This window comes from Ambystoma mexicanum, chromosome 11, assembly GCF_040938575.1.
Source record: "Ambystoma mexicanum isolate Mex_15411 chromosome 11, UKY_AmexF1_1, whole genome shotgun sequence".
Lineage (NCBI taxonomy): Eukaryota > Metazoa > Chordata > Amphibia > Caudata > Ambystomatidae > Ambystoma > Ambystoma mexicanum.
This window is the reverse complement of record NC_090934.1, coordinates 223,528,879-223,554,662: the sequence shown is the minus strand read 5'-3', so window position 1 is coordinate 223,554,662 and position 25,784 is coordinate 223,528,879. Positions and strand designations below refer to the sequence as shown.

The window sequence follows — 25,784 nt, the reverse complement described above, 5'->3', positions numbered from 1 at the left end:
CTAGTAACGGCCTTATCCTTGCAGGCCTCGAACATCCGTTTGGTAACAGCAAGCCCCACCAAGGCTTCGGGGCGCACCCGAGTCTTATTTTTGAGGGAAGCCGACAGAGAGGCCTCAGAGCGAGCTTCGGTATCCCACGATTCAGTAGAACTGGGTCTACAAACAGTCCCCACAGGAGGGGCCTCGGAGCGTGCTCCGGTATCCATAGGCCCCTTACGGAGACCCTCAGAGAAAACTCCGGTACAATTATTAGGCCCAACTGGCACCTCAGGTTGAACCCTGGTGACAGAGCGATCAACGCCCCTCCTGGCCCGAGAGGAACCTGGAAAGGTATCCCCCGGCCGGGGTGCTCTGAAAAGTAAAGAGTTTACCAGGCGTTTTTTTCTTCTCGTCGATGAACGCCTGAAAATGTGAAGGAGGAGTTCATCGGAACACCTCCTCACACCGCTCCAACCGACGTTGAAGTGCCCGGACCGAAAGGGAGTCGCAGTAAAAACAGGAGTCCCAACAGTGATCCGGACCCAAGCACTCTAAGCAAAGAGGATGGGGATCCGCCCTCACGAAACGACGGTGACACGATGAACAGTCTGGAAAGTCTAGTTTGAACGACTTAGACAGACTAGTACATGATCACTAGCGAGAGACAGAGAGGAAAAAGGGAAGAAAATCTTCCGAGGATGCAAGTGTGTCCAGTCCCGAACGAGTGGAGAAAAGGACTGATGGGCGATGCGCGGGGCGGAGCCAAGGTGGGCGGGGTTACGGCCGCGTGCCGGGCCCCGCGCAGAAAGAGAGGAAGGACACATTTTTGAAAAAATGTTTTTGGATGCCTTTTACATAGTGCTCCGGTCCTGTCCCACAGGCCGGAGAGATGTCCCATAAGTATGGAGGAAAGGGGACGGGACGTAGGAGTATATAGGAACACTGGCACTCACATAATAACATTCCACTTGGAACACTCCACACCACACATTCCAGACTCAATCATTCACACATACAGGAAATAGCCACAAATACAGGATACGTAAATTACATTTGTCTTTACGTATCCAGACATTTCAGTCATTAAACTTCAAATCTCATATGCAAAAATGTAGCTGAGTTTCCCTTCTTATTCGAAGTATGGGCCTACAGGATTTGGCATGAATAGTACCGTTTCGGGCGGGTGGAAGGGCTACCAGAAGTAACTAAGTGCCCCGCATAAATATCACGGGACAGCTTGGCAGTAATGTAAGTCAATAGTTAGCCTTGAATATCCGGACCCCATTCTATAGAATCGGCTCTCAGACTACTAGTACAAATGAGAAAACCCGGGCCCCACCCAAAGAAAATTACTCCAATACAGTTATTTGTACCAAAAGCATGCGGGATAACGGGCGCTTAATCCAGCATCACAATAGGAAGACGCTTAGCAGTGACGTCGCAATAATGCAAGCTTCTGAAGGGGCTGGATGGCCATCCACCCATCTTCTTCATTTCTGCTCCGCCATCAGGTAAACACTATTGATTAATTGTCTGGCTTATTATCAGTGTTTGTAGTTGGGGCGGGAACGTTCTTGTTCCTTTTTTTCTTTCCATTTGAACTGAGATTTCCTCAATGCGGGTGAAGGAAGATTTTACCTCAGACTTTGAGAGGATAGTTTGACCCAAGACCTTCGGCAGCGATGATGTCAGCTCTCTAGGTAGACGAAAGCTCACAGAATCCAGCGATTTCCTAAATTAAAAACTGTGAACGGGCGTTTCGAGGAAGCCACGCATGGGGTTTCTGCCTTCACCTCCTGTTTACGAATACGGGCGAACAGGGCAATGCAGAGCTCCAGTCAGTCATATAGGATTGTGAAGTGGAGAGTTCTGTATTTTTAGAAATTGTGAGTAAAATAATTTTTTGGGAGTAAAAAGCAATTTCTATTGCGAGAAGAGGTCTTTTTTTTTAAACGAGTAAAGTTCGATTTTAACTTTTAATCCATCATTTTGTGTATCTAGCTATTCCTGTTTACTTTGCTTGTCTTTGGAATGAGTAGTAACTAGAGTAGAGCTCCTTCAGGCACCGCTCTGCGGCTCTGCTGGTGCCACTGTACTTGTGTGGGCGTTTCTGATTTTTCTTTTTAGTGGGAAAGGGGTGTATTTGTAATCCCTATTTCTATTCATGATAATTAGCTTGTGTTTAGGGAGTTAAAGTTACTGGTGTGCCGCAGGGCTCGGGTGTCACTTCACTAAATTGCCAGCGTGTAAGTAAGAGGAGTGATATTAGATGCCCGTGGACATCGCTGGAGGTGACTTTACCTAGCCTTGAAACCCGATGACATCACAGTAAGTAAAAACAACTTCAAAAAGTTTTATTAATAAAAAATAAAATTTTTACTAAAGCAAAGAAAAATACTTTTACTTACCAAACCATATTTTTATCAGGACACCGCCTTCGTATGTTATGGGTGAGGGTCAAAAGACCGGGATAGTCTACCAGTGTAGACCAGGTGCCAGACAGTACAGTTACATATGGCTGATTTCTGTCATTTTATGCCCGTTATAGACTCAGATGGCAGTATAAGGCATTGTATACTAAATACAGGGGCACATCTCCATGTCCTGAGGCATTTACCAAGTGTAATCTTTATGCAGATACTGACCTCTAATGCCCTTTAACTCACATTCCAGCTACAGCAATATGTACGGTACGAGGACCTACAATAGAACTAAAACCTGGACCCAGGAACAAACGCTCACCCCAAAAAACACAGCTAAGAACTTTGAGACACATTGGCAAGTTGGATTCTTAACTAAATACAACAAGGAAAGCCACAGGATCAATAAATACTCCACAAACACTGGCATCTTTTGAGATTAGATGAACACATTAGACCGCAAGTGGGGGACAAACCAAGAATAATCTTCAAGAAAGCAGACACTTTAAAGACCAAATTGAGCCCATCACTTTTACCAGATGTCAAAAAGAGCAATACCGGGACATGGATACCAACGACCATCAAGGGCTTCAGAAAATGTGGAACCTGTACAATGTGCAAGTTTGCTAGCGAACCTACTGATACATTCAAGGATCGAACTGGCAAAGAAATCAAAATTAAACAAGCTATCAACTGCCGCACTAAATATGTAGTTTATGGCATACTATGTGTATGCAGTATGGTATATATAGGGAGCACAATTCGAGAGTTGGGAATCCGAATAAGGGAACATCTTTCGAAAATTGGAAGCCAAGACATTCGTTTGCCTTTAGCAGCACACTGGCAAAAATGCCATCAAATGGAAAATAAAAGTGACCTTAAATTCATTGGCCTACAGCTTGTGCAAATGGGAAAAAGAGGAGGAGAAAGAGAAAAAGCATTATGTCAAGCAGAAGCTAGAACCATCTGTGTACTTAATAGTGCTATAACTGGACTAAACTCTGACAATGAAATGGTGTCATTCCTTTGAATAATATATCCTAAATGTACAAAAATGTTGTTTGAACTAACTGTTTTGATTATCATGACGTAAGAAATGTGTCAATTGTAAATTAACTATTGTGTGTGCACAATGTGAACTTGGACAAAACTATCCCATGCTGCAATGAATATATGTCGAGATGACTAGATTCAAGCAACCTTACACACCGCAATGGGGCATAATTATAGATCGTACCAAAAATACATTAATGAACGATTCATTTACACAATGTTATAATATAGTTTGCAAGGGGTACTAGCCTTCGAGAATTAAGCGCAACGGCGAGTGCCCCAACATGGTCTTAGGCTTTGAGATTATAAGTTTTGCACAACCCTAAATATGGGCCGTAACACCCCATTAACTATTATTTCAAAACCTATATGGGAATCTAAAATATAACTACACATTATCGGTAAACATGTAAATAGTACCTAGAGTTTTGAATAGAATCAAAGGGAAGAACTTCCCTAAAAGATTGCCGCTGTATTTGCACTAATCGCACCAGTTAACACAAAGGAAGGACTTAAGCAGCTACTGTTGCACGAGCAACATCTGAATGCTCTTTAGTACTACCCTCGCTGAAACGCGAGCTGCAACATTGAGCCAACGCGAGGGACGCCGAAGGGCGCGACACACAGGTAAGCGACCTTAGATGTAATCAGATCAACTTAGATCACGTAGAGCGAAACTAGGAGTCTGAATTATAAACGCACCACGCTCGGCACAATCACTATATATAGCCATAGGGACATGCAATGGCACATGTGTGAAATGTGTTGTACTTGAATCAAAGAGGAAAGATAATGGATCATGCACACAGGGTCTACTCCCTTCCATGTGCTCATTCTTCCTCAAAGGGCATGTGAACAATTGAGTAATCGCTTCCAACAAAGTATTTACATTTCTACATTCATATGAATCAGTTGTTTATATTGCACTGCACTTGACAATAGTATTTATAACAATCTTGGTTCAGTTTCCTGTACTCTGAGCGTTCTCTAAGCACAATAACTTATTTTTAAATAATATATATTATATATATTGCTTCGTGTATTTTACAAATCACTGCGCTCCACCAGTGTATTCTGGATCATGTCTCAAGAAGATTCTGGATATCTCCAGCTTCTTAATATTACAATTATTTTTTTTAAATCAGTCTTTTCTTTAGAGGACTCATTGATGACCAGTTTCTAAGCTGTCCCTGATAAAAGGCAGTTCCATGACACTGGTCTTCCACCCAGGGCCAATCTGCAGCCAGAGCTCTCCCCACCATCTTGGAATGGAGAAGACCCAGATACCTGTAACGGATCTAGTCAAGGAAAGCACTGTCACACTTCTTAAAACATCCCCACCGTTCTATATTTCTGACCTTATTTATCCTGCTTTTTTTACACACTCGCATGCACTCAGTCTTCAACCATGAATACAAATGACTAATTTACCCTGCTCAGTGTACAGCCCTTGGTGGACCGGGCACCCTGATATGCCAATTCTCTGCATGGCTTGGGCCATGGCAAAGAAGCTGCAATCCTATGTAAACTGAATGCACAGCCTGTTGGACAAAAAGGTTCTCGGTATGCTAGAGTTAAACCCAAAGGTAATTGTTTTCTTTGGCAAGTCCATGTGTGATCACCGTAGGCGCTGTGAAAAAGTTAAGCACTGCCAATCTCCTCCTGGACACTGATGTTTTGCTATCAAGTGCTTTGATATGGTGAAAGAGGTGTATCCCGAAGGTTCCCTGGTTGGGGACAGTTTAGTTCGAAGATTTCTTTGGCATGTGGTATAGCAATTTGGTAATGCTTCCCGGATTACAGTACTCGTGAACACACAGCAGTAAGTGTAATGCTGTTCCTTTTTGCTAAAACACTATTTACTGATTTTGCTTCCTAGATACTGCAGTTTGTTTTCCATTTGGTGTCTTGAGATGCTCCTCTTGGTCTTTCCTGTCCTAGGCTCTGTTGTAACTTCAATCCTATTCTAGATTGATTTAAGTCTGTTGTTGCGGCTTCATGTGTTAGATGAGGGTTTGGCTGGTTTTCCCCAGTCAGTTGGATCTGTTTCTTTTGGCTAACTCGCCGGCTCTCCTGCTTTGTGATGTGCGGCTGAATTGAACATGTACTGCACTTGCATTACGTTTTCTGCAACGAAAATGTCATTATCATGGCACAAAAACCACCCACAATGGGGCAACCACATTGCTGTCACACTTGCCATATTCAACCCGGGTATATCTCAACCCAAAAGTCTTAAGATTCCTTCGACAGCGATCACACCATGGAATGGCAACAAGCTGGATGCGCTCTTCACAAAACATGAAACTCCAAATCATACCTCTGCTCCCCAAACCAGACGAGAACACCAGATGAACAACTGTTCCATGGAACTCTGTCGAGATTGCTCTGCACAGTGGAAGATCACCCGATCTTCAGAAAATGTGTCCTAAGACTACAACAGATGAACTAGCACACCACCTTCCAAAAAACAGATTCATTGGATCCTTATAACATGGAACTCACCTTTGACTTGGGCCCCAAAGGCCTACTGTAAAAAAGGTGAATTACCTTGGACATAACTCCCAAAGACCGGTCAATATTATACTGCAAGAGTCTGAATTAATCCTGACTTTGATCCAGAGACCCACCAGAGCACCAATGTCACAAACCATAAAGCATCAAATTAGACCTATGCAGGTCAGTCTTACGGACACATGCAAATACTCTGAGCTGTACACTGTTTAAATCAAGAAAACTCTCGAGACAGGACTCTGTCCAAATGCTCATCAGTCATGGGACATTGATATGACTGTTGGAATCAGAAACCGCAACAACCGCACATACGGACGCATAACTATCCAGGACCTCTGTGTAGAGCTGACAGCAGATTTCTTACCACTTAAGCTCTTACCCCCCAACCCTGCACCAGACCAGCACCTCTCCTAATGCCCCAGTGCTACCAGCTAATAGATCTTTGATTCTCCCCTCTGACTAAAACATTAAATCGAATGTCACCACCAAAAACTGTGTAGCATCCACCTGACAGATATGACTATGGTCAATTCCGCTGCGAATAATTACACTTCGGTCAAACAACCTAGATCCGTGATCACTACCTCAAAATGCACAGTAAGGCCAACATAATTAATTGCACATCGTTATGCCATATCCTCCTCGCCAGGCTATCTTTTTCTCTCTGAACATTCATGCTAGTAGTTTTGATTGTAGGTGGCTTGTGCTTTTACTGGCATACTAATTCTGTTTTCTGGAAAAATAGTTATGAATAGTGTCAGACTATATCAGACATCACATCCGTAATGACATACAAATATTGGTCTAGTACACATTCAGCATTTCTATCAGGCACATCATTTTCTGATGGCACCAAAATAAACTAGCTATTGTATGATATGCTCATGTAAACTGTGGCATACCTGGCTTCTCCAGTCTAAAATAAACTCGTATGGTCCTTTTAGGAACTGCCTCTGAATTTGACACATTCGTAGTCCGTCTCAGAAACCCACAGCTAGTCACCAAATAATCCAATGGGGAGATGGGCAGCAAAGGCTGAAACAGTTTTTTTTCTTTTTGTTTTCTTCTAGGTTGCTATGCAGAATTGGGTCGGGAAATCTGCATAGTATCACCATCCCAAAGTTGAACTTCACAATGCACTTGCTAAAAGTACTACTTGGGCGCATGGCTTTACATAACCGTCTGAGCTCTATGAAATACTGCTTGGCCCACCAACATGATAAAACGAAGCCCCCCCCCACCCCACCTCTCGAGAGCTTTTATTTATTATACATTTTTTTTTCAATGCCTCCCAGAAAGTTTCGGCACTAGGTACCATACCCAGATTATGCAACACATATTCAGAGATGCATTCCTTAATGCCATCACGGAAAGGGGGGTCTCTAAGCGCCTCACCCCAAAGTCTCCACGTGGGTATTGGGGTTCTGGTGGGCACATATTGCCACTGGAGGCTTAGGGAGGCATAATTTGATAGATCCCTACACTCGTATTGGGTAGGCGCAATATGAAGCACCAGCTCCTTACCCACAAAAAAATAGTCTATCCTCGTATGCACTGCATGTGGTGCTGAAAAATGCGAGTAGTGTCTGATATCCGGATGAAGCACCCTCCAGACATCCTCTAGAGCAAAGGATTCTAGGAGCGTCTGCAACGTCCTGGCAGAGCTGGTTTGGTATATTTGCCATCTGACCTGTCCAGACTTGGGTTCAATGTACAATTGAAATCTCCCCCAGCTCCCATAACCTATTGCTATCTCTATAAAGGCCCAACCTTGGAAATAAGGCTCGGAAAACTGGGCAGCACCCTGGTTGGGGGCATGCGTGTTCACCAAACATGTGACAACTTGCTCAATCAGGCCCTGCACAAGCACCATTCTGCCATCATCTGTTTGCACATGAGTAACCTTAAAGGGACAGAGGGTGCAATCCATATCCAGACCCCCGGGCATACGCAGAATACGGTGAGCCAAAGAGCTGCCCCATCCATTTCCCGGTTAACCACGCTTGCTTGTCTGCCGTGATGTGCGCTTCTTGCAGCATGGTTGTATCCACTTTATTCTTCTTGAGATATGAGAATACCCTGTTAAGTTTCACAAAAGTGTTCCACCCTCTTACGTTCCATGTAAGTACTGTTAAAGTTCCTGCCATGTTTGTTTGTCTTCACTCACTCGGCCAACAGCCCCAATCCCACTCCTAGTTTCCTCCCCCTTCCGTGCGATACTACAATCCAGAATGCAGTACCATTTATCCCATTCCACATACCTGCAGGCAACCACCCTTTCCAACCATCCAACTCCCCCAACTAGAAATAACTGCCCAGCATTGCTACCCTTGCTCAGGCATACCCACTTCCCGCATTCGCTCTGTGCAGTCCTGCATGAGGCTTGTGCACAGCGGGTGGGCGCAAAAACAAATGCTCTCAAACACAAAATATGAGGGACGTGGTAGGCCTAACCATGGGCCTGATTTGTTCTCCTTTATCACAGACCATTAACCAATAATGAACAATAAAGTTTTCTGCCATTTATACTGTAAAACAGTTGCTAACAACTAGGACCTGTTCCAGAAAACGTCAAACCCCATTGGGTCCAATCTCTTTGTGTACTTGCTATTCCCTTGGTGTACGTGGCTGCACATCACCTGCGGTCCAATTCTTTGCAGTCTCGGTAGGCCTCCGGCTGAATAGGACTTCCTTTGTGAGTCCTCCGTCTGTCCTCCCCATCTTGCTCACCTGTGCCAATCTTTTCCCTCTCCATCCATGCCTCTGCTTCCTGCGGGAGATCAAAGAACCTGGCCTTGTTTTTGTGTCTAATCTTGAGTCATGCAGGGTAAATCGGCATATATTTCAGGCCAGTCGCCAGGAGTCTGGCCTTTGCTATAGAGAAGTGTGCCCTGCTCTTCTGTACCTGAAACGTATAGTCTGGGTAGACCACCAGGTTCGCTGAGGCACTCTTCAGTTCTCCCCCTTGCCTTAAATATGCCAGGTTCTTTTCCCTGTCTTTATAGTTCAGGACTTTGGCGATGATTGGTCTTGGGGGCGCTCCTGGAGGGGGCTGTCTAGTTAGTGCCCTGTGCGCGCTCTCATTTGTGAAACCTTGTGTGAGGTTCCCTGGCCCAATACCCTGGAGCGTCATATTCTCCATGTACGTCGTGGGGTTTATCCCTTCTTCCCCTTCCGGCAGGCCAACAATGGAAATATTATTTCTCTGGGCCCGTCCTTCCGCTTCTTCCACTCTCCAGTAGGCTGACCATTTGCTGTAAGATGTGCACATCTGTCTGCCTGTCCCGGAGTGCGCCAGAATTCTCTTTCACTTGTGTCTCCAGGGTTGTGGTATGCTCCTCACATCCTGACGCAGGAGTCCCACATCTATTTTCACTGCCTCGATTTCTGTCCCCAAGGGTGCTTTAAAATCCGCTATTGCTAGCATCACTTGGTTGTGCAACTCCATGGCTCCTTGCGCCTTCCCCAGATCCATGTCTTCTCAAGCAATTGCTTCCTAGTTTTAGCAAAGCTGTCCAAGGTAGGTTGGTTGCTTTAGTTTTGGCCGACTTGGGTGGCTTTCAGCCATCTTCCTTACACACACCTGGTCCGCAAGTTCTCGACGGTCAGCCACGAACGTCTGCTGGGGATCTGAATTTGACTGTTGTTGTATGTGCCGTCTTGGTGAGCTCAAACAATGACCTGTGGGACTCAACCACCACTGGTCCTCTGAGTGGGCCCTGCACAGGTGTTGACTTAGAGTGTGTGAACGCCACTATACTGCGAGCACCCGTGGCTGTTCTATGTGTTGTGCTTAGTGCCCCAGGGATGCACCTCCGCCCACTCCCGACTGCCTCAGGTGACCAGTTCTTCGGCTCCACTCGCCGTTCTCAGATGTGGGTGGCCACAGAGTTATTATCGCACCTGCTGCACTTGCCCCCAACCAGCAGGGTTTCCTTGTCCTGGCTTGGCTGTTGTCACACGTGCACAACCACGGACCCCCTACCAGGTTCCCACCTCCAAACAGGTTTATTCCGGATGCCCCTCCAGTGATACCAGCTCCCAGGCCACCTGCAGACTTTTTGTGTCAAAATATATCGGGCCTACTGCATCAATGGCTGGCCCACCAATGCGCCCCCGGCTCAGCTGTTCTTTCCTTACAGCTTCTTGTACCACAATCCTCACTGGCCTAGTGTAACCCAGGCCTTGCCCCCAGTGTCACCATGCTGCCCGGGGTCATATATGCGCAAATCTATTCACTCAGTTTGTCCCAAGCACCTGGCACTCTTTCTCCACTTTTTAAGCCCCCACTTCCCTTGGGCCGTCTGCATTATTTTCACCCCTGAGCCCGGGTTCTCCTCCCCGACCTTTCAGGCCACTTCCTTCTTTTCAGCAGCTCAGGCCTTAACTTGAAGGGGAAGCTCTCCTCCCAGCTCCTGTAACCGCCTGTCGGGATTCCTAAAACATTCTGCTGCAGCTGATCGATCCAGACCGCGGGTTATTGCACAGCGTCCTGCCCTAGCTGCTAGATTATGCAGCGTTCAATATTCTAGGGGCCCTCTGTGTTGACAGTCACCCGACACAGGTCTGCTTGTGCCCCTACTCCACTCACCGCACCAGTGCTCCGAAGTCTGCGTGTGCCCAGGCCAAACAGAGCTACACCGGCCGCTTGCGTTCCCGCAGTGTGCTGCTCCACTCCTCTCTCGTTAGCCAGGCGGGCCAGCTCCCCGCTCACCCGTTCTTCATGCCAGAACCAACGTTCTTAGGTGCGCACACTGCACTTTCACTGCATAAGTCACTGTGCCTTAGCCTGGAGTTCGGCAGTCGTCACCCCTCCTTCTCGCGTAGCCAGGCAGGTCGGTCTCTGTAGTATTGTACCCATCTATTTGCACTGGGTGCACACAGTGCTGCTAGTAGAATACAGCTATGTCATATGGAATGTGATGGGACCTGAGGGTTCCAGGAACTACAGCTGGTAACACAGGATGGGAGAACCTTACTGAAAGGATGTCATGTTTAGCTCCCTGCCCCTTTCTATATAACTAGCCCTGTAACTCTGTAACTTATAAATAAACTTACTCCTTTTATATATACTGGTCTCCTGTGCCTTACCTGAATCCAGATGTCTTCCTTACCATCCTTCGTTCCCTTCACACTCCTTTCAATTTTATTTTTCCTGGTTCCGTGTTGCGTTCCACTGCGCTCCATGGCCCTCTCTGATGGCACATCTCTCGGCTGCTACCCGCTACTCCTTCCAAGTCCGCCGGCACCATTAATCGCCAAGGTGCCCGTTCTCCCACTTTGTTCTCTTGCGCCAGCCATCTTGCTTCAGGTCGGCATCAAGGGGCACTCAGTTTCGCACAGTGTATCTCCCACACCTTCCTCCCGCCACTCACACTTTGTCCGCACACTCCTGAGAGGTTCACCCAGGTTCAGCACCGCTTGCGGGCCTCGTAGCCTCGCATATGCTTGTCTTTTCTGACAGATCAGGCAGGAGCGGTCACTGGAACAGACCTACTGCATCGCCCTCTAGCCACGCCCCCATGTGGGAGCTTTTACAACACTTTTTCTAGTACCAAAACTGTGGACTTTGCAGTCACATGCTTGCTATTCCGGTTCTCCGGCAGTTAAACCCGCCTTCATGATCTAATGTGGGGGGCTCTGTAGGTAGGTGTACCTAGACATTGGCCAGTGGGTGACTTCATCCTCGTTGACAACCGTGTGCTCACCAACATATTAGCATGTAGTCTGCATCACCACCAGTTAGCATGGTTGTGGTTCTACATCCCTGCCAGTCATCCATTCTGCACCAACCAAGACTCAATTTACATTCACAGATCTAAAGTAAAATGACAGTTTTGACAACATTCTGCTGTAAAATCCATCACTTGGCTCCATTGTTTTTAAAATGCTGTGTGTGTTGTGCAGTTGGGCACAGTAGTGGAGTTTGCTCAAATTAGGCTTTATTTAGTCCCAACATGTTTCGAAATGTGCAAGCTGCTACTGCCAAAGCCCGGACACCTCTAGGAATTCTATCATTACATGTTTTACGAGGCATGGATAACTACTCGGGGCGCTTGCTACAGAAACTGTAGTCAGTGAAGTCCAATTGAAGGCAAAGTACTCCATATGATAAGAGTAAACATCCATGCGGCTGAGCTTTTAGATTGTGTGTTTTATTCTATTTGTGTAATTTTGATTTTCTTATGGAGTCTGGTTTCAAGGCCGAAGGAGGTCCTTTGCCAAGCACACACAACTGCCACCACTAGTCCTTTTGCCATGACTAAAAAGACCATGTTGAAGCAACCTTTGTCATGATTTTTAACATACCCTGTGTGCCAGAGCCTAACCTCCACCCCAAAGGCGAACTAAATGCCCACTTGGGGCAGCTTTTGTGGCTGTGATTGGGACTGTACCCAACACTAGGTTATGGAGAGATAGATATCTTTGCAGTTAGTGCAAGAGAAGCGACCACTCCTGAGCTCAGGCTTTCTTTTTTTTTATACTGGGAGGAACAATGCTCTTTTGATCACAAAGGAACATGCAATAGATAAGGAATCAGATTTGACAGTGAGTTTCTTACAATAGGGGTTGAGTTTGTTTGACACTCTGACCAGGTTGTGGGTGGGAATAATGGAACAGTCACCCGGGACAAAACATTGGTGGATATACATAGATTGAGGACAACCAGCATTAGAAATGTTTAAGTGCAAGTAGGTGTGACCATGATGGTTAAAGTGCTAGAGTGTAGGCAGTAGAAAGTGAGAGACCGGGTGGAGGCGAGGGGAAAAATGTTAGCTAGAAGGTAGATGAGACATATGTTAAGATGGTGACTTTGAGACGAGGAGTTAGGCTTTTAGTTTGGTTTTGTACAAACTGCTGTGGACTGTCTTGGATGTCTAGGGGAAGAGAATTCCATGCAAGTGGAGCAAGAAGAGAGAAAGAGCGGAGTCGAGAGGACGCACAGGATGGGCGAGGTGCCACAAGAGTAGTCCAGGAGGCAGAGCAGAGAATACGAGAGGGCTTGTAGAGTTGGATAGATGAGGATGGATAGTGGTGCCTTTCCGTGGAAGCGGGAGCAACAATTTAACCCCTTAAGTGCCAAGGGCGAGATATCTCGTCATTGGAATTGCATGTGCAGTGCCAAGGACGAGATAGCTCGTCCTTTTTGGCACCTTGTTTTGAGCGATCCCTGATGCTCAAAACTGTAATCCAACCCCCGGGCTATGTGAGGGGGAGGTCCCCCCCTCACTGCCAAGGGGCTGGATTAGCTTCAGTTTCACGTCGGCGTGTGTAAAGCACGTCGGCGTGAAACTGAAAGCAAAAGCACTGCAGCAGCCATTTTCGGCTGCTGCAGTGAAGGAAGAAGGCGAGTGCCCTTCTTTGTCAGCCTCGATCTCCTGCTGTATTGCAAGCCGGAGATCGAGGCGGGTATAGTTGGAAAGGAGAGATTCTCCCCTTTCCAACGATACCCAATGTGTGGCATTTCTGCTCACGGATCGGGCAGATATCTGCTCCTAGGAAGGGGCATCTGACTCCAGGGAGGGCTGCATGAGATGCCCCCTCTTATCTGCCCCAAGTGAGGGCTGAATGAGATGCCCCCCCTGCATTTGGTGTGGGCGGCTCGAGGGTTACCCCCCAGTACATTAGAACATTACCTGGTGGTTTAGGGTGCCCCTCAGCCTGCCCTACAGTGTAGTGCACCATTTCCATTTTTTTTTTGTTTACGAAACTTGCCTTGGCGCAGAGGGGCACATTGGTCTGCCAATCTGGCGCCGGGGTGCCCAAACCTTACTGCCCCACCCACTGGGGGGCCTGTCCCACCATTTTTGGAGGGGGCGGTGTACCTCACGCAGCCGTTTGTAGGAGGCCCAGGGAGGCCAGCATGAGGTGCCCCTGCCACCCATTTGGGGTGAGGGGGGAGAGGGCCCCCAAAAATGGTGGGACAGGCCCCCCAGTGGGTGGGGCAGTAAGGTTTGGGCACCCCAAGGCCAGATTGGCACATCAATGTGCCTCTCTGCACCAAGGGGAGTTGGGTTACCAAAGGAAAAAAGTGAAAATGTTGGAACGCTTTTTAGGGGGGCTGTGGGGCACCCCAAAGGGTCTGCCCCTGGGGAGGGCTACATGAGATGGGCCGCCCCTCCAATTTGGCCATGTGTGGATTCCCACGGGTGTCCTCTTTTGGGAAATGCATGGGGTTCCCTGTTTTCCTTGCTGGCTTCGACACCCTAGGCCCAAATCTGTAGGTTGCCCACATGAACAAAATGGTCAGTGGCGAAAGGCTTGGGGGGGTTACCAGTGGGTTACCCTTTTCATTTTGTGCTCCCGGTCGGTGCACCCACACATGTGAGGTACTGTTTTCATCGGGACATGTGTGGGGACACGGGAAGGTAGGCCATGTGTTGTTGGCGGTGTGTTTCAGTGGGGGGCCAGAGCGAAATGTCTGAGAATTGTCTCAATTTTCAGCCAATTTCAGAGACCTTTCCCTGTGTCCGCTCACCGAAACACATCGCCAACAACAGATGTCATACCTTCTCGCATTCCCACAGGTGTCCTGATGAAAAAGGTACCTCACATGTGTGCGTGCACCTACCGGGGGCACAAAAGGAAAACGGAATCCCGCTGGTAGCCCCAAGCCTTTCGCCACAGCACAATTTGTTCATGTGGGCAACCTACAGATTTGGGCCTAGGGTGTCAAAGCCAGCAAGGAAAACGGGGAACCCCATGTATTTTCCAAAAGAGGACACCCGTGGGAATGCACAGAGGTCTGAATTTATTACCCAGAAACCCAGACAAAGTGAACATTGTGTTTTTTCTCCACCAAATATCACACTTTGTCAGGGATTGTGGCTAATAAGAACTGGGGCAATTTGCGCAAATCATACCTCTGCGGATTCCCACGGGTGTCCTCTTTTTGGAAATGCATGGGGTTCCCTGTTTTCCTTCGTGGCTTGGACACCCGAGGCCCATATCTGTATATTGCGCTTGTCTGGCGGAAGTGTGAAGTTCAGGTGTGAAATCAGACTTGGGGTTACTTGTGTTTTAGGCTTTCCCCTTGGTGCCCAGGTAGGTGCACCCACACATGTGAGGTACCGTTTTCATCGGGACACCTGTGGGAACGCAGGAAGGTATAACGTTTGTTGTGTTTGTGTGGTTTTCATAAAGTTTTGACTGATTTGCTGGTGCCCTTTGTCACACAACCCTTTCATTTCCCAAATGTGACCTACATTTAGTCGCTGCTTTAGGCACCATCCACTTTTGTAACCTGCACAAGTCACCTACCCTTGAAAAGGTCTGCCTGTGCTCTTTCAAAAAACTGATGCTTGCCGTTCCTCACCACATTGGTTTTCCTGATTTACACATGCTAAGTGCGTCTGTTCAGGCCGTGAGCATACATCTGCTGTTTACCATGGCTCAGTGTTTGGCTTGTGGTATTGCTTGTTCTTAAAACACTACAAAAAATGTGTGCTTTCCTAACTGCAAGAGTCGGGGGAATGTAGCGGAGCATTGCTTTTCTCACAATTCATAGAAGCCATTGCCGTACCAAGCCAACCATGTCCAACACATACCCTTTTTTTCAGTCATTTTCCTGCTTTTCCCCCAATCTATGGCATTTTCCCCTACCTAGTTGTTGCCTGAACTATGCAAATCCCCCCTTCCTAAACTTGGAATTTTGTCTACTTTTCAGAAATATATGCCTTTCTGTCCTCCAATTCGGCTTTCCTACCCGTTTCTCCCATTCCGTCCATGCATGTCCAATTGGTAAAAATGGCCAAAATCGCCTACCTCTCACAAAACAGTTGATAACCACATCAAAATAATTTTTATTCGTTTCCACTCAACCTGTTCTTGAAAGCCAGGAAATTGGGGAATTCGGCACAGCAAACCATTCGTTCCTAGCTCCTACAAGGAAAAAACCACAGGCTTTGTTGTACATCATTTTATTGGCATTTTTTGAAAAAACCCAACATTTTCGCCCTTTTTGCTTCTTTTCTCTCACCCCCCTACAGCAACCTAGGATTCCTGGGTGGCGTTAGGACCGCTTACATGTAGGAAAAAAAAATGTGGCCGAGATATCTCGTGAAACAAAAAAGTTACAAGGCATTGAATGGCCACATTCCGAAATCACCAAAAAAGGCCGTGGCACTGGGGGGGCACTTAAAGGGTTAAATCTGGCCCTGTATTGCACCATCTGCCATCTAGCCTGGTTTTGTATGAGGACGGCACTATTGGACCGCAGTATCTTCGTGGGTCTTATAGAGTATCTAGAAACCTTGTGTATTATAAACATGCGATGATGTCAATATTTTCCCATTAGTTTTTATTTCTAAACCAATATATATTTGCAATATACTGTTTTTATATGCCTAAACACAAACGCATTAAGAGTGATCTCTTTTCTTTAGCATTTGTGTATCCTCCTGTACAGATATCAACATTAAAAATAGTATTGCACAAAAGACAGTTTCTGATCTTAGCAATACAGTAGTTGAATAGATACCCAGCACCCTACTTTTCTATTCATGTCTAAAATGTTAAGGCCATCTGCAACCAACGTGGGATGCTCTGGGTCCTCCAAACTCTGCCGTAATCTGGTTCTGTAGTGATGTGTGGCCTTTGGCTGCTTATATGCAGTCCTCCCTTTTTATAAAGACTTGAGACCTCTCCTTCGAACTCCTAGTCCACCCCATTTCTCTGTAATCCAATCCTGACAGGTTTCTCATTAATTTATTCTGCTGCAATGGTCGTTGTGTTCGTTTCCATCAAAGTATAGCCAATTTGACTTTAGTTACACACTTATAATTGCATCTGCTTCTTATGACGGACTGTGTCTGCGTACGCATTTTCTCCTGGCATGATGTCACATTTCAATGAAGTGCATTTCTCAGATCTTCTGTGACTGTGAACACGATAATTAAACTGTGAACACGATAATTAAACTGACCATTTTACAATTTACAAAGCCTTGTTGTGTGGCAATGTATATCTGTTTCTCTTACAGTCTGTAATGAATCTTTTAGAAAAATAACATGCTATGTTTAACAAATAATCGTTGCATTTTTCTGTGTTTTCATGATAAAGTATGAGAACAGATAAGTCAGTGTGCCCCTCTTGACAGAATTGAATTGAACTGATATTTTATTTATATCGCGCTCCTCTTTCAGAGCGCGACAATGCAAGGGAGGGTAACAGGGGAGAACAAAATAGCGATCTTACTAGGCCCAGTGACATTGAAAACACGCAAGTGCATGGGAAAGGGAAAAGGGGAAAAGTGCATGGAAGGGGGGAGAAGTGGAAAGTGCGGAGCAGAAGTGAAACAGATTATTAATAATAAGATTATCTAGATGTCCTCAGTGTTGGGCAGGGGACCTTGTAACACTTCATAATAACCAATACATGGCCACTTTGCAAAATATAGCATGACCACATCTACTTTGAGTGCCCTTTTAAGGTTATTGCGCTTGCAAGTGCTTTGACTATATGGCAGAAAACATTATATTTACGAGGGTAGACCTTTCCTAATGTTAAGACCATTTAAAAGTGTAACTAATTAAATACACAGTAAGTGATATACATTTATACAAGGTAACTGGGTTTGGGGATACCAGGTATGAGGTCTCTGTGGCCAGTGGGTCATAGATGTGTAAGAAAACATTATTATTGCATCAGCTGCAGACTGAGGCTCTCTAGACTAACCTCTGCCTGGTGTGAGTAATAAGTACCAAGATTATTCCATGTACATGCGCTGATATGGTTAGTTTTAATTGAAGAGCAGATGTTGTAACAGTACAGAACAACAAAGGTAAGTTGAATTGTTGGTGTTTTTTCCACGTTCATTTGCAAATTATTGAATCCACTTTGCAAATGTGTCCTTCCAAAGTACACAGAAATATGTCATATTCTTGCTATTAGGATAGAGGCGTCTTGTGATGCCATTAAAGCTAATAAATCTAATTTCAGAATTAGGCTGAACAAGGCGCGATGTGCGTTAAGATTTCCCACATTATCACTGTAAAATGCTGATACCAAAAGTTAGTCTTTTCGGGTCTGACCTGATCTCGTGTTTTTATCTTGTGATACGAATACACATCACGCTTGTACTATATGATGAGTGTAATCTTCAGTTTAATAGGAGAAGCCCCCAGGAGGCCAACTTCTTTCAGTAACATCTTCGTGTATGGTCTCATCAACATTCTGGAACCATACACGAAGATGTTGTCATAGTTACAGAACTTTGTACGCATGCATTACTGTAACATTATACTCACATCTCCCTTTCTAAATAAATTTAAATTTAGTTTGAATAATTTTGAAAATCTTGACATAACATTTCTGCTATGCTGTGAATATATATATATAACTAAATTTTAACTTTAAATTTCTACAAAATATAAAGGATACAATATATCTTCATGTTACAAGGAGTGTAACATATTGTCTGGATCCAAATCCTCAGTTCAAGTTCTCAATAATACACATATTCTTGTTTACGGTTCCACATTCTTCTCCTGTGTCTTGGTATTGGCTGACCATTGTCATTCCTTCCTTCATGTGGATTTTCCTGTGTTTTCTCTTCCTGTGTTCTTTCTTTGCACATCATACTTGTTTCATCAATTTTATCCTTGAATGTCTTGAAATGTCTCTCCATACCAGCCTTGTTCCCTTTCATTTCTCATTACCTCCACCTCCTTTGCCAAAACTACATCATCACATGACCATTTCCTGCCATCCTTTAAAATCACAGATTTCTTTGAGCATTCTATCACCCTTTGGGGAGGACGAAATCTTGATTCTCCTTTCATTACATGTTTTGGTTCTCTCACTCTTACCCAATCACCTTTTTCAATTTGACTTTCTTGAACATGTTTTTGCTTGTCATAGTATCTTTTATACTCTTCTTGTTTTTTTTTTACTTTGTTGACAATGTCTTCCAAATGTATCTTTGTTTCTTTTGTTCATCATCCAAGCAGGCCTAAGTCTATTTGTAGATATCCTTCCTCTCATCAATGTGAATGGAACTTCTTCAGTTACTGAATGTGGTGTAACTTTGTATGTGTTGATAGCTTCTTTGAGCATCTCTTTCCATGGTAAACCATTTATAATGGCTAATTGAATAATGCCTTTTATGAAACGGTTCATCCTCTCCACCAAACAGTTCCCCATTGGATGGTATAAGGCCGTAGTGCTGTGTTTAATGGCTCTATCCTTCAGAAACTTTTGAATTTCCACAGACATGAATTGAGCTCCATTATCCGACACCAGCTCTTGCGGTTCTGCTTCTCTGTTAAAGATTTCTTCCAAAAACGTCATGACTTTGATAGCCGATACAGAGTCCTCAACAATACCACATTCCATCCACTTGGACGTATAATCCACCAACACTATGAAGAAGACTTTTTGTGATCCCAATGTTTCATATGGCCCAGCTATATCAATAGCTAATTTTGTCCATACCGTACTGGGAATATTCACCGGCTGCAATGGGGTTGTCCGTATCGACTTTACTCTTGTCACTCACTGCACATGCAGTACAATCTCTGACCAGGGATTTCATTTCGCCCCACATGTTAGGCTACCAATAAGCTGCCCTTACTCTTCTCTTTGTCAACATTCTCCTCACGTGGCCTTCATGGGCAATGTCCATAATCCTCTTCCTCAAGTTTGTCGGAGGTATTATACGTTCTCCTTGATATACACATGTCTTATCACTAGACAACTCGTCTTTGAATCTTTCCCAGTATTTTATATTGTCATCAGTATCTTTCCAACCACTCTCAATGGCTCTTCTCAACATTTCTTGTTCAGGGTCACATTCTCTGGCTCTTATCCATTCCTCCTTTGAGAAACTCGGATGTACTTGAGCTATGATACAATCCATGTTTTGTTCTTCCATAAATTCTTCTTTGTCCTCACAATCACCCGCGACACCTTCACACGGTAGGCGAGAAAAACAATCCGCTACCACATTGTTTTTTCCTGGAGTGTATTTTATGGTCACATTAAATTGCATGATGACCAGTGTCCATCTTCTTATGCGTGGAGATGTCATGTGAGGATTTTTCGAGTTTAAAACATGGACAAGTGGTTTATGATCTGTTTTAATGTCCACTGGAATGCCCCAAATGAGACCTTTGAAATGTTAGAATATCCACTTAACACCAAGAGCTTCCTTCTCTATCATCGAATAGTGTCTTTCAGCACCTCTTAATGTCCTTGAGGCAAAAGCAATGGGAACAATTTCACCTGCTTGAACTTGTTCTAGTACACCTCCGAGTCCTATATTACTTGCATCCACTGATATTCTTGTCTTGGCACTTGAATCAAACAACTTCAACGCTGGTGCTTTATTGATCAACGTTTTGATTTGCTCAAATTCTCTCTTACAATCTTCAGTCCAATTAAACTTCACGCCTTTGCACATTAAACTTCTCATTCTCTCAGTTCTATCAGAATAATGGTCAATGAATTTTGAGTAGTATTCTGTTAAACCCATGAAACTCCTGAGTTGGTCCTTGTTCTTAGGATCAGAATCTTTTAGAATGGTGTCTACCAATGATTCCTTTGGCATTATTCCATCAGCATTTATTCGATGGCCCAAGTATGTTACCTCACTTTTCTTGATCTTGCACTTTTCAATTTTGAGTGTCATTCCTTTCTGTTGTAGAACCTGTAGTACACCTAATAACTTTGCATCATGTTCTTCCTGAGACATCCCTGACGCCAAGATATCATCTTGGAAATAATGTACTCCTTGTAAACCTTCAAATAAATGATACATTAATCTTCGGAACACAGCGGCTGCTGAAGCCAACCCAAAAGGCATTCTCTTGTATCGAAAAGCTCCCAATGGCGTTACAAAAGATGTTAAATGTCTAGACTCTTCCTCTAGCACAACTTGGTGATATGCTGACGATAGATCTAACGTCGTGAAATACTTTGCTGGCTTCATGGTGGTCAACATTTCCCCAGTGTTCGGCAAAGGATGGCGATCTATCCATATGTTGGCATTCAAGTCTCTTAAATCCACGCACATTCTGATGGATCTATCCGTTTTTTTTACAATTACAATCGGGGATAACCACTCTGAGCTTTCAATGGGTTTGATGATGTCCTGCATGCATAACCTTTCTAATTCAATCTTCAATGCCTCTCTGATACCAATGGGTATGTTCCTCACTTTGTGTACCACTGGCTTTGCACCTCTTCTGAGTATAATACGATGTTCGAATCCTTTGAGTAATCCGATTTTTTTCATTGAATACTTTGGGAAAAGCCTTTGCCAAATTCTCTGCGGTATCACAACTGTTCTCGGTGATGCATAAAATGGGCACATTTTCACCTAGATGAATTCTGATTTTCAAGGATGCTTGCTCCCACCATCCTACTATCGAAAACCCATTATCAGCCACATACAGTCTGCAGTATGTCTTTCTCCCTTCAAAGTTTAGATGTACCCAAACAAACCCTATAATGGTGATGGGTGTTTTTCCATACCCAGTTGCATTGATTTTTGTCATCTGTAGCTCTTCCATCTTTTTTTTCAATACATTAACATATGTCTCCACATCAACCATCGTATAAGGAGAACCAGTGTCCACCATCACTTGTAACGTTATGCCATTTATCTCCATGGCAACCCACGGTCCCACACCTTTTTCACTTGGTGTGACAGCTAGTATTTGAACCCTGTCTTCAAGCCGATTCGTGACTGCCAACAAGCTGCTTGGACCACCCATTTCCTCCAATGCCTTTATACTCGTCATTGCTGCACCTCTGCCTCTATTGTATCGGCCAGGATTTCTTGCAAACCGGCTGTTAAATCTGCCTCTTCCTCTACTGTTGCGACACATTTTTCCAAAATGTCCTAGATGTCCACATCTGTAACATTCTGCTGACACAGCTGGACAATCTCTTTCTGCATTGGCATGTTTATAGCATCCACAATTTAAACATCTGTTATTTTGTCTGAACGTGCCTCCTCTTTCTTGTCTGGGTCCACTATTTGTGTTTGACCTGACCAATCTCTTAACCATGGCAATCAATTCTTCTTCCTGACTGCTATGCTGTCCATCCTCCATATCTTGAACTGACTTGATTTCTACATTCTCCAATTTGTTTTGGACCTCCTTCATACATTTTTCACCCAGTTCGATTGACCTGGCTATCTCAATTGTCTTCTCCAATGTGGGGTTCTTCGCCTGCCACAAACGTTGTTGAATGCGAGGATCTGCCACCTGCAACACCATCTGATCCCTTAAGTATTCATCTGCTACTCCTGTGAAAGCACAAGTGGCCATCAATCCCCTCAGTGCAGCTAAGTATGAGTCTATGCTTTCTTCTTTACCTTGTTTTCTCATGAAAAATCTATATCTTTCCAATACAATGTTAGTTTTATTTCCAAAATGTGTATTAAGTTTGGCAATCGCTGTGTCATATTTTCTAGCTCCACTCAAAGATTCTTCCCAGCTCACGTCATCATGTTCCAATTCAGGTAATGTCCTGAAAATCCTTAGTGCCTCTGCACCAATGCAATTTAGAAGTGTAGCGTCTTTCTGATCATCACTGAACCTTGAGCCTCCATTTGCCCTCAGATACACTTGGAAATTATCTTGCCATTGTTCCCAGGGGCATGTTGGATTCCCAGGCAATGGCAAAAACTTTACTGGGGCAGCTTTGGTCTGCATGATACACTGGTATGTAATGAAATCCTTTTCTGATCTGCTTTTCTTATCTTATTTTTATTTTATTTATTACTCTTCACTACTTTTACTTCTTCCTTTATTCATATATTGTTTATCCATCAGCTCCTGCATGTGAAATTTTAAACCTGTCCAATTCCGAATATTTTTTTTTTTTATATTAGCACATCCATATCACTCTCTCTTCGTTTGAACTTCCGTGGTTAACTGCGCCTCTCCTTCACACAAAGATTTATACTTTGCCAATTGCTGCTTTGCCGCGCGTATCATTCACCGTTTCAGTGCTGTATCAAAGATGGCGGCACGCACTAAGGTCCTTTCCTCTAGTGCACTAGGCGGTTGGCCCGCTCGCGCGCAACGTCCGTATGATGCCGATCCCTGTAAGTCTATTTCTTTATAGTTTTTTTCTTTTATTTATTGCGCTGCTCACCTGTTTCCTTGCCAGCGCATATATTCCCCTCGCAGCGTTTCGTCGCTTCAACCGCAGCTCCTCGTAACGAGCGGCATCAATGTTCAGAGCGTTTACTTCAATCGCTCATGCTGTGCCTGGGGGCTCCCTCCATACAATTAACTCCTCGTCGCCAATTGTTGTGTTTATCTTGTGATACGAATACACATCACGCTTGTACTATATGAGTGTAATCTTCAGTTTAATAGGAGAAGCCCACAGGAGGCCAACTTCTTCAACATTCTGGAACCATACACGAAGATGTTGTCATAGTTACAGAACTTTGTATGCATGCATTACTGTAGTGTTAAGGTTTCCCACATTATCACTGTAAAATGCTGATACCAAAAGTTAGTCTTTTCGGGTCTGACCTGATCTCGACCCTGCCATTGTCTGGCGCTCGCGTTAGAATGTAGTGAAAGAAAATGGCCGCCAGGGATCAGGGAAAAGGGACTAGATGTAGTCCCTTTGCTCCTTCCATGACTACCAGTTGCTGGAAGAACTTCGGCCTCCGCAGAGCTCAGTGCCTTCTTGGTCAGGTAAAGCACGGGTGCGATTTACAAGCTCATTGACCCTCGCTGGGTACTAGTTGCTTAATTATATCCTCAAATGGCCACTTATGATAGCCTTATTATGAACATTCTAACCAATTGTTTAACGTTCTTATGAGAGTATAAGCAAAACAGTCACCTTTGCTACAGTGTAGTGATCTGCAAATCTGGACCATGTCCCATGAAACCACACTTGTTCTCACTTTAACTCTCCCGGGACTGTTCCATTAGCCATTTGTGACCCTCCTTTGTTCATATGATCCTAGGGTTTGCAAGTATTTTATAGCTCTTGTGTGTTCTTGAAAAGTTTTATCTTAAGACCGGAGCCCCAGCTCTCGGAGGTTCTCCTGTACTAGCTTTCTTCTGGGAGGCTCTTCAGAGGGTTCCATGTCTAAATTTCGCAGACATAGGACCGACTTTGTGGAAGATACCCATTAATACTGCCATTAATGCTGCCCGTCACTGCCCCGGCAAGGTCTATTTTATGCCTGCCACTACCTTCCCCCTTTCCTTTTAGGGGGTGTCTCCCATCTGCTGCAACACTTCCGCCTGCCATCCCCTCACCCCACGTTTTACCTTTTAATTACTATCACAAGCCTGTTCAATCAGTCTTCAGATGGTGCCCCCCAAAACTGGATGCAATGAAGGTTGCACTTCTTGACAGTGTTTTGTCCGTAAGGGTTTCAGGGACGTGGTCTGGACACTGTGATTGTTTCAGAGTGGTATCAGCCCCCCATCCTGGTGTGGGTGAATGCTGGAATACATTCTTTAGGCTTTGGCACTCAATTGACCTCTGGGGCTGTGGTTTCAACACCTTCCTTTTAAGGGTGGCCTGCAGACTGGTTGCATGACTCTAGGGCCTGTCAACCTGCCTGACAGAGCCACGCTTCCCTGAATGGTCACTTATTGTTTCTCTCTTGAGATGGATTTGATGAAGGTTGTTGCTCACTCTTTTAATTCACTCTCTCTGCCTTTTAGATGTTGCCATCCTGGAAGTGAACGATTCCCTATGCCAACCTTCGCTGTTTTATCATCTGGGTGTGCGCGAGAGCTACAGTATGACCAATAACATCCTGCTGTGCTGCCAGCCTGACCTTGCGGATCTAAAGGCACTAAGGGTGAGTGCTAGACTTTGAATCTGAACTGCAGATACTGAGTGGATGTGCTGGCATCTGAAATTGAACTATAGGCTCTAGGGTGAGTGCTTGACACAGGGAATTTAATTCCACGATGCTAGATAGCGGATGTTTGAGTGTGTGTAACTAGCTGAGGCAAAGGCTTTAAAAATCATATACTGGCTTCTGATACCCAACCTGAGCTGTTTGCAAAGTGTGCTTCTGGATTTCTTGTAAGCATGTTCCTGTTAATGTAGTAAATTGGAACAAATTCAGTGATACCACTTTCCAGCTCCAGGACTCTTTGTAGGAGGTCTGTTGGGGCATGCGAGCTACACAGTGAGACAGGCAGGTAAAAATGTCTGCTTTTCCATGTTTTCCTTTTTTTCACTAATCAGAGCTTACTGTTTGACTTTACATTTGAGATCTCGTTTGTGGATTGTAGGTTCTGCCATTTCTCAGAAGAAGCGTGCATTGCCTGCCCTATTAAGTTTACGTTTGTTAAATTAGTTGTGATTGCCCTCCAAAAGTACCCAGTTGTGCCCCTAAAGCGAATTTTATCTGCCCTCAAAAGTATTATCAGTGCCTTCAAAAAGTGGGGAAAAAACAGCACTCTTGATCTTAATATTTTTGTTATACTTTTTAACCCAAACGCTGTTCTGAAAAGAATGAAATCCTTGGGTTGGTGATTCTTGAGGAGAAAGTGACATGTTGGTTCTGCTATTGTAGCTCGTGGATTCTTTTCTTAATTTGTATCGATTTTACAGAGAATTACAAAAATCTACTGATAATGAGTCTTCTAAATTTCATTGGATGAAAGCAACAACATTATACGCAGAAATGTTTTCTACTTTTTTCAACTAAATTCAAATAATTGGTATGGTAGTAAGTTACATGTTCTTTCAAAGTCTCATAAATGCATTCCTCAGATGGTACAAGAGAATGATATATGATATGGCATTTATAATGCGCCTCTACACAAGTGTTTCAAGGTGCGATGAGGCATGGGAGGGAAACGGAGGGAA

At 44.5% G+C, this 25,784-nt stretch overlaps 1 protein-coding gene across 1 annotated transcript in view; it reads left to right on the top strand.

Annotated features, from left to right (window-relative positions):
* The window catches only part of MAP3K6 (mitogen-activated protein kinase kinase kinase 6), a 1,613,301-nt gene that overhangs the window by 121,820 nt on the left and 1,465,697 nt on the right, over positions 1-25,784 (top strand). The window contains exon 2 of the mRNA XM_069622894.1: positions 24,623-24,762. Within this exon, the coding sequence (XP_069478995.1) occupies positions 24,623-24,762 (140 nt within the window). The remainder of the gene's footprint in view (positions 1-24,622; positions 24,763-25,784) is intronic.